At 53.6% G+C, this 9,164-nt stretch overlaps 1 protein-coding gene across 1 annotated transcript; it reads left to right on the forward strand.

Moving 5' to 3' along the window:
• The first annotated feature begins 969 nt into the window (after positions 1 to 969).
• Positions 970 to 8,222, forward strand: CNN2 (calponin 2). The gene is made up of 7 exons (XM_016209700.2): positions 970 to 1,050; positions 4,774 to 4,895; positions 5,444 to 5,510; positions 5,612 to 5,749; positions 6,681 to 6,797; positions 6,914 to 7,060; positions 7,610 to 8,222. Exons 1-7 carry the CDS (start codon positions 988 to 990, stop codon positions 7,883 to 7,885), a joined length of 930 nt encoding a protein of 309 aa, XP_016065186.1. The 5' UTR covers positions 970 to 987; the 3' UTR covers positions 7,886 to 8,222.
• Positions 8,223 to 9,164: the final 942 nt, after the last annotated feature.

The raw sequence follows: 9,164 nt of genomic DNA on the forward strand, positions 1-9,164 counted from the left end.
ATGGGCAGCGCTAGAGCTAAGGTCTCCTGGAGCCAGCATCGCCTAGTAAGGGACTGGCCCAGAGCCATCTCAGGGAGCTTTAGATGAATGAATAAATGAACAAATTACTAAATAAATAAATTTATTTATTGTTATTTATTAATTGATTGATTTATCTGTACAAGCAGACATCACCTATTGAGCATCAACGGTGTGCCTGTTCTGGTGCACTTGGTAGCCTCAGACCTAACCCCAGGGCATCTCCTGATTTCAACTTTACGCTATTTCATATACACACACCCATCGCCCCATTATTCCTCAGCCCAGAATTCAAGGCTCCTTCTCATCCCTCCTCCCCTAATCTATCTAATTGATCTCTACATGCTTTCAGCCACTGACAGTCCCTCTAGGTCTTTGCACCTTTTTTTCTGCCAGGAACACAAATCCCTTTTGGACTGGCAAACTCCTACTCATTCACCAGAGCCCCAGCTCCAATGGCCCCCTCAGAGCTCTGAGGACCCCTCTAGTTTCCTTGTCCACCACCCACCTATGGAGTTCCAGGAAGGGAGCTAAATTGGGAGGTGCCTCTAAGTGGTAGGGAGGAGTCCTCATTCGTGCACCAACGGAATTAGGGTCCCACCTCTCAACAATTCCCCGCCTTCCATCACCCTGCACGAAGGGAAACTGAGACCCAGAAAGAGTGAGAGAGCCACTTAGAGGCCCCCAGCAGAGAGAGGGCAGGCGTGTCCTGCCTCGGCAGTCCAGAGCGCCCGCTCCTCCCTGCCTCAGTTTCCCTCCGCGCCCCTGGGGCTGGGGCGCTCCGCGGGGGCGGCTGTAGGCGCGGCAGACTGGGTCCAGGAAGTCCGCGGCCGCAGGAATCCGGCGCATCCCGGCCTTATAAGGACAAGTGCGCCGGGGGCCAATCAGCGGCGGAGGCGGGGCCCGGGCCCGCGAGTCCCCCGCCGCCGCACCCGCTAGGCGGTCGGTCCCGCCGTCGCCGCCGCCGGCATGAGCTCCACGCAGTTCAACAAGGGGCCCTCTTACGGGCTTTCGGCCGAGGTCAAGAACCGGGTGAGTGAGGGGCGCCCTCGGTCCCGCCTCCGGAGATCCTGCACCCTCGGACTTCTGCGGGGCTGGGCGCCCCCCTAGGCTCCCCGACATCTGGGGCTCAATGGCTCTGAGACCTGGGGTGAAAGTGGCCCTCCTCCTCCCCAACATCTGCGGCTCTTGAGGCGCCCACCAAGACTCCCGAGACCATGGCGGAGCAGTGAGGTCTGCGATCTGGCACTGCCCCAGCATCTAGGAGTGGTTGGGTGTAACCCCTTCCCCAGTCCTCCCCCATCTGAACCCCACAGTCTTGGGCTGCTCCAGCACTTCAAAGCCTGAGAGAAAACTGAGGGTCTGAGAGGACCCCAGCAGCCCCTTCCTCATCCCCTGGCCACGCTTACGCTTTTGGAGCCACTTAAGCTGTAGGAGGGGAAACAGGTGGGCCAGGTGGTTTTTTTTATTAGGGTGTGGGCACCCCCACAGGAATTTCCCAAGGTCTTATACCTGGGAGGGAAGGCACCAAGGGGAAGTTGGAGCGGAGGAGGCCTGCTTGGGCTGTTCCCTTGTATGTTCTCTTTGTCTTCATCTGACAAAGGAACAGCAAAGGGTCCACAGGACACCTGGGTCCACTGAGTGTGACCCTAAAATGTGTGGGTTTTGTAACCTGGAAACACGGGGTGGAGCCAGTGGGAGACACTTTTAAAGAAAACTCTTGTGGTCCTGGCTCAGAGAGGGGCAGACAAGTTTGGAGGATCACACAGCTGGGTCCATCTAGGGAAGAGGGAGCAGGGGGTGATCCCAGACCAGGGGGAGGTCTCAGGCCTGATAAGCAAGGGCCTTTCCAGCTGAGGGGGTTTTGCCATTCCTGTGCAAACCCTGCTCCCCCCACCCCCCATCCTCCCACCAGACATCTGGGAAAGGAACCTGCCTGGGCATGCTAAGGAGACAGCCCAGCCAGCCCTGGCCAGCCCCAGCCAGGCACCTGTAGTCGTCGCCCCAGGGCTTGTGGACAGGAGGGGGAATTCTCCATTGCCTACAGTAGGCTCATTGGAGCCTCCCTCCATCCCTTTGACAAAAGGGGAGGCTGAGGCTTGAGAAGCCAAGAGATAGAGCATGGTCACTCATCAGGCTCCCGACCCTCCCCCTTAAGTACATGAATCCCCATTCCAACAATAATTCCACAGAGTGAACATTGAATGTTGATTGGCCGCCTGTGCAGGCGCATGGCATGTGCATGCTGCCTCACACAGCCAAGGCGGTTTAAGGGCCCCAGTTTGCACGGGGCTCAGAGCTGCCCAGGACCACACAGCTTGCAAATGACAGAACCAAGGCTGGAACCCAGACTTGCTGTGTCCAGTGCCTGATGGCCACTGGTCCTCCTGGACCCAGCGTTTACCCTTGGGCAGCAGGAAGTCGGTGAGAACCAGATAGCTTCCGGAGATGGAGTGAGATGGGGGCAGGTTGATACCTGCACTGGTGGGTGAAGTCAGAGGCTCCCTGAAGTCAGGCCTCAGTTTGCAGGTTTGGAGTATGAGTGGGGCACCTATCAGCTTGCCAAGGTCACTTGGCCCAATTCCTATGGCTTGGAGCCCATGCTCCGCCCACTTTTCCAGCTGTTTAAGACAGGGGAGACCCAAAGACCTCTGTCTGGCCCCCGTGCCTCAGTTTACCCACAGCTGGGTGGCCTGAGGCAGGCAGATGTCCGGTGTGTCCCTCTGAGCAGCCATGGCCACTTGATTCTGGCCATGAGTGACTGGCTTTTAGACCACTGAGAACAGCTGGTCTCAATTTAGCAGATTTTGCAGGAGGCGGTGTCTGCATTCCTGGCAGTTTGCGGTGATGAGGACTGCTTCAGGCCACTGTGGGGAGGGCTAGGCGCCTCTGCCCAGCTCCCTCAGAGCTGTCAGGGAGCGATCGGGGACAGCCCAGCTAGGCAGGTGACCCAGGCATCCAGACCAGCCCATCTGCCTCAAGCTCAGCCATCAGGATGTGACCCTGCTCATTCCTCAGGCTAGACAAAGCTTCACCTGGGCTGGACTGCTCCCCCAGCCATGGGAACCAAGAGGCTGCAACCCATGGGGGTGGGCCAAGCGGATCAGGTTAGCCGATCAGCCTCGTGCCTTTGTCTCCCCTGGGCTCTGGGCGGGTGATTCCATATCATATCACGGGGGTTTATATGCAATCACCAGGAGGTGGGGCAGGGTTCAGGAGACCCCTATGCAAACAATTCCAAACATAGATGGGAAACTGAGGTACAGGAAAGAGAACTGTCCACAGTCATGGGGGAGTTGGGGGCAGAGCTAAGAGTAGGAATTAGGTCTGCAGAAGGTTTCAATCCCCTGGGGGATGGGAGGAGAGGAAAAGAAAGGTCCTCCCAAATGGGGACCTGTGAGCAAAGGTGGGCAGGGGGTCTGGAGCAAAAAATGCACCCAATGGGACAGTCTGGTCCTGAATGGGAGCTGGACTCGACTTTTTACCACCTCCAAGGAGCTGCCCTGGGGTTGACCAACTCTGCCCATATTGGCCTGCGTCTCCCTGACTTCTTGGAGCTCCCTGGGCTTCAACCATTCTGACTTTCTCAGCCTTCAGTGCTCTGAGATGCTACCACAGGGAATGGGGTGTGTGTGTGTGCTTGTGGGCAATGGGTGTGCACTGATGGGGACTGGGAGCACTTTTATCCAGAAACAGCACTGAGCTGGATGGCAAAGCTCAAGAGGGGATGGATCATAAGGAAGAAGCTGTATCTTAACAGAAAGTGGAGATAAAAGCTATGAGGAAAATAAGGCAGGGTCAGGGAGAGGGGTATGAGGAGAGCCATCAAAGTTAGCATGATCAGGGAAGTCCTCTCCAAGGAGAGGAAGTCCTCTTCAAGTCCTCTTCAAGCTGTGACTGGGTGGAAGACAGGGACCCAGTCATGCAAACATCAGAGTCAAAAGTGACAGCACGTGCAAAGGCCATAAGCCAGTAACTGGTATGGCCAGTTCAAGGCACAGAGAATGGTTTAGTGGTTCCTCAGTAAGTTAAACAGAATCACCACATGATCCAGCAATTCCATTCCTAGATATGTACCCAAACAAATTAAAATAGGTGTTTAAGAAAACCTGTACATGGATATTTCTAGCAGCAGGATTCACAATGGCCAAGAGGTAGAAACAGCCTAAATTTAGCCCATCAATGGGTAAATGGATATGCACAATGTTCTTCATCCACACAGTGGAATATTACTCAGCCATGGAAAGGGCTGAGGCGCTGACGCTCACTACAACATGGACGGATAGACCTTGAATGTTTGATGTTCAGTGAGAGAAGCCAGACACAAAAGGCCACATAGAGTATGACCCCATTTATGTGAAATGTCCAGAACAGGCAAATCCACAGAGACAGGAAGTGGAAACAAAAAGGTTTGTCTATAGTACAGGTAGAGCAAGGAGATGAGAGGTCGTGGGATGGGGGGCAGATCTGTGGGGGCCTTCTTGGCTGCCATGTGGGGTTTGGCACCATTGGAAGTGGGTTACAGCTAATGTTTGTTAGTGAGAGATATGAGTGTGTCTGGGGAGGGTGGTTTATCTGTGCCTATGAGTGTCCCTTCTGGTGGGAAAAGGGGATGGTCAGCTCCATAGTGTGGAGTCCTCTAGACCACTCTGTCTCTTTTTTCCCATGGAGCCACCAGCCTCATCCCATCAGGAGCTTCAGAGAACTTCTACTGGGTGTATTCTCATCCCAATCCTGTGCCCTCTCCTCCTCCAGCTTCTGTCCAAATATGACCCTCAAAAGGAGGAGGAACTCCGCAGCTGGATCGAGGGACTCACAGGACTGTCTATCGGTCCCGACTTCCAAAAGGGTCTGAAGGATGGAATTATCCTGTGCACGTGAGTGCGGGTGTTGGCAAATGCTTCTCATCCGGATTGTCCTGCACAATGTGGTCATGCTCCACGTGCCATTTGAAGCCTGCTTGCTTTTCCCTCAATGAGTCTTGTGTCTTTCTCTTTTTTTTCTTGTGTTATTGCTTTGTCGAGGATCTCTTAACAGGGAGCATCCTTGTCTTATGCCCTTCTTTTCATGGGAGAGCCTTTAAAGTTTTTGGAGGCCTTTCTTCTGCTGCATCCTATTCAACTGTAATTCAAACATTCCAAGGTTTGCACGTTACAAATGTGAATGGAAATTCCCAGATTCACTCCCAGAAATCAGGGGTTCTGGATTATATTCTCAATACTCGTTATTGTCACTCTTTAGCATCTTTGCTTTGTGGGTGAAGATGATATTGCAAGAGGGGAAACTAAGGCCCAGAAAGAGGCAGTGAGGTTGTCCAGGAAGGTGGCCAAGATTAGAATTAGCCTCTTGGGTGTGTGAGATTTGGGTTCACCTATGCTAATAGAAGTTCCTGTTTCCTCCCCACCTATGTGTCCCTTCCCCCCAGACTCATGAATAAGTTGCAGCCTGGCTCAGTCCCCAAGATCAACCGCTCCATGCAAAACTGGCACCAGGTGAGGGACTGTCGGGTGGAGTAAGGATGGGGTTGGGAGACCCCATCTAACCTGTGGGCAGCCTGAGGTTCCCTCACAGCCCCTTTCCTGCCTCCTCCCAGCTAGAAAACCTCTCCAACTTCATCAAGGCCATGGTCAGCTACGGCATGAACTCCGTGGACCTGTTCGAGGCCAATGACCTGTTTGAGAGTGGAAACATGACACAGGTGCAAGTGTCGCTTCTGGCTCTGGCAGGGAAGGTGAGTCCCAGAGAGGGGCAGCGACCTGCCCAAAGCCACACAGCAAAGACGCTGCAGATTTACAGATGCCAACAGATATAGTCCACCCTTTAATAGGCTCACAGTCTGATGGAGGAAGCAGACAATAAAACATTATTTTTAATTAAGAAAAACAACCTTTATTTTAGAGCATTTTTAGGTTCACAGCAAAATTGAGAGGAAGCTATAGAGATTTCCCATATGCTCCATGCCCACCCCAGCTCATGCACAGCCTCCCCCACCATCCACAACCTCACTGGAGTTTGAACCATTTGTTACCATTGAACCACCAAGCACACCTCATCAGCACCCAGAGTCCAGAGTTTACATGAGGCTTCCCTCTTCAAGTCATTTTTTTGTAAGTTATAAGTCATAGATTGTGAGACACACTTGGAGGGAGAAGAAAGAATTAGACCAATATGTGAGGTCTAGTGACCCTTAAACAGAGACCAGGGTAAGTTGGAACAGTGTTTCCAGAGGAAAGAAGATCAAGGCCCTGGTATTGGGATAGGGAAGAGGTTCTCATGTCAGGAATTGTGTTCTGAATAGTGTTTTCAAGAGCTGCCTGTGGCTGCACCATGAGAACTGGGGACAGAGAGACCAGAGAGGAGCCAGGGGCAGGTGTCTAAGTGAGAGATGGTGGCCATGGCCTGAATAGGCAACAGTGAGAGTTGGGTAGAAGATAATGGAAGACGAAAGAGCAGTGGCAAGGACACCCCCCCAGAATGCTTGGCCTGAGCAACTGGAAGGCTGGGGACCAACAGGACCTCTGAATCAGACAGCTAAGGCATTGGGCAGCAGGCAAAGGGACCAGGTTGCAGCCCAATCCCCGTGTCTCCAGGGTCATACACTCGGACTGGTTCAAGGGTCCCAGCTGTCCCTCCCTGATACTCCCAGCCCCCCTTCCCTCCAGGCCAAGACAAAGGGGCTGCAGAGTGGCGTGGACATTGGTATCAAGTACTCGGAGAAGCAGGAGCGGAACTTTGATGATGCTACCATGAAGGCAGGCCAGTGTGTCATCGGGCTTCAGGTGGGCACCACAGCCTGCTGTGTGTGGGGAGGATTCTGCTGTGACCCAGGCCCTGACCCACCCAGTGTTCCCTTGAGTTTGGGGCAGTCTGACCTCTCCTGCTTGCCTTCCTGCAGATGGGTACCAACAAGTGTGCCAGCCAGTCAGGCATGACGGCCTATGGCACAAGAAGACATCTGTACGACCCCAAAAACCATATCCTGCCACCCATGGACCACTCAACCATCAGCCTGCAAATGGGCACCAACAAGTGTGCCAGCCAGGTGGGTCTCACCCAGTGACCTCAGGTCCCCCCCCCCCCCCCCCCCCCGCCAAAACCCTTGTTCTCCCTTGACAACCCCACTCTGGGCTTCCTCCTGCCTTCACTGTCTCTGCCCCAACTTGCTCTGTGTCCCCAAAGAAGTTTCTACCCAGCTCCATGCCTCAGTTTCCCTCAAGGAATTGCCCTAAGTCCCATTCAACTCTGAAATTTTTAGATCCTGTGATTCTCACTTTTCCTGCTGTGTCACATGTAGTGGTATGATGATAGTTTTGGAGCACTCAGGTTTTCAGGAGGCCTTGGCTCCAGCCTGGGAAGCTTCCTGGCTGGCAGGGAGAGCTGGACCCAAACACCCTTGGTTCCAAAGGAGAGGGTCACTGGTAATGAAATCTTAGTACAGAGTCAGAAAAGAGGGTATCTCAGCAGGGCTTGGAAGGATACATAGGAGTTTGTACTGTGACTGTAAAGGGAGATGGGAAATGGTATGGAAATTTGGGGGCCTTATGTTTCCCCCTCATTCCTTCCATCCTGACTTTCTCTTCTCCCTTTTCAGGTGGGCATGACGGCTCCTGGGACCCGGCGGCACATCTATGACACCAAGCTGGGGACTGACAAGTGTGACAATTCCTCCATGTCTCTGCAGATGGGCTACACACAGGGTGCCAACCAGAGCGGCCAGGTCTTTGGCCTGGGCCGGCAGATATACGACCCCAAGTACTGCCCACAAGGCTCAGTGGCTGATGGGGCTCCAGATTCAGCTGGTGACTGCCCAAGCCCAGGGAAGGCCCCAGAGTACCCCCCCTACTACCAAGAGGAGGCAGGCTACTAAAGCCCCCTCCTTGCAGGGTGTCCCCATATCATTGCCCCATCTGAGATTTCAGGTTTTTCTGTGTTTTCATCTTGTTTTTCTGTGTGTTCAAGTGCTTCCAGTTGAGGGTCTGTGAAGGCCAGATCCAGATGTGGGGCCAGGGCACATCCAGGTAGCAAATTTCCCAGCAGGCTTTGGGCCAAGCTGTCAGGGGGAAGAAGAAACCTGTGCAGGGAGGGAAACTAGCCCCAAATGGCTTCCGGTTGCTTCTGCCCATCTTCCCTTTTCTTTGTTGATCAGTTTGTGGTTTCTGTACCCACAGAAGTTTCAGGCAGTTTTAACGAGTGATTTTTTTTTTTTTTTTTTTTTTTTTCCGGGAAATGGGGTGGGGATGGTGGAGGGGGGTGATGGGAAAGAAGTTCCCTGGGAGAGAGCCAGGCCACAGTCACCAGATATTTTAGGCATCATGAGAGACTGCATTTCCCCAGGACCCTCACAGGGGCCCAGTGAGGAAACACGCCCAGGCAGGACAATAGAGTTCTGAGTGGTTGAGGCAAAGTCAGATCCCCTCCCCTTCTATACTTGTTCCCTTTTCCCCACCAAGTACTGCACAGGGATTCCCCCCAGGAGGCCCTCCCTGGGACCAGTCCCACCCAGGAGCCCTGGGACCAAGAGATAATGTGAAATACCAACTATGGACCAAAGGCAATAAAAACCTCTCTTTAAAAGGAAAGGTGCTGGGAGAGTTGGCATCAGAGGCAGCCTGGGGGAAATGTTAGCTTGGATCCCTTCTGGGGTCCTGAGGGACCTGGGGGTGGGGCAGTGGGACAAATATCCTCACAGCTGTCTTGGGGGAAGGAGAAGCTGAGGCCCAGGGCACAGACCAGTCTGGGTTGAAAAAATGACCTGAGGCCTAGGACCTGGGATAGAGGAAGAGGCTGGGTCTCCTGGCTGGAGGTGGGGCCTCAATGCCAACCCCCCCCCCACACACACACACACACTGACAGCTGGGGCTCCGCCCAATGCTCCATCATCCAGCCTCCTGGTCTTTGCTTGTGCATTCACTCCACCTGGAGTAATCTACCTGACAAACTCCTATTGTCCGAAAAGCCCTAACAGCAACACCACCTTCCCCCATAGAACTTTCCCCCACACTACTCACCCTTCCCAGCACCCCCAGAACTGTGGATCCATACCCTTGTTTCATCTTGATCTTGTGAAACGCACCCACTTCAACAGAGTGGGAAACAGATCCCGAGATTTTCCCCGAAGTCGGGGTGACCATTAGAACCCAGGCCTC

The sequence above is a fragment of the Miniopterus natalensis genome, chromosome 4 (genome assembly GCF_054644295.1).
Source record: "Miniopterus natalensis isolate mMinNat1 chromosome 4, mMinNat1.hap1, whole genome shotgun sequence".
Lineage (NCBI taxonomy): Eukaryota > Metazoa > Chordata > Mammalia > Chiroptera > Miniopteridae > Miniopterus > Miniopterus natalensis.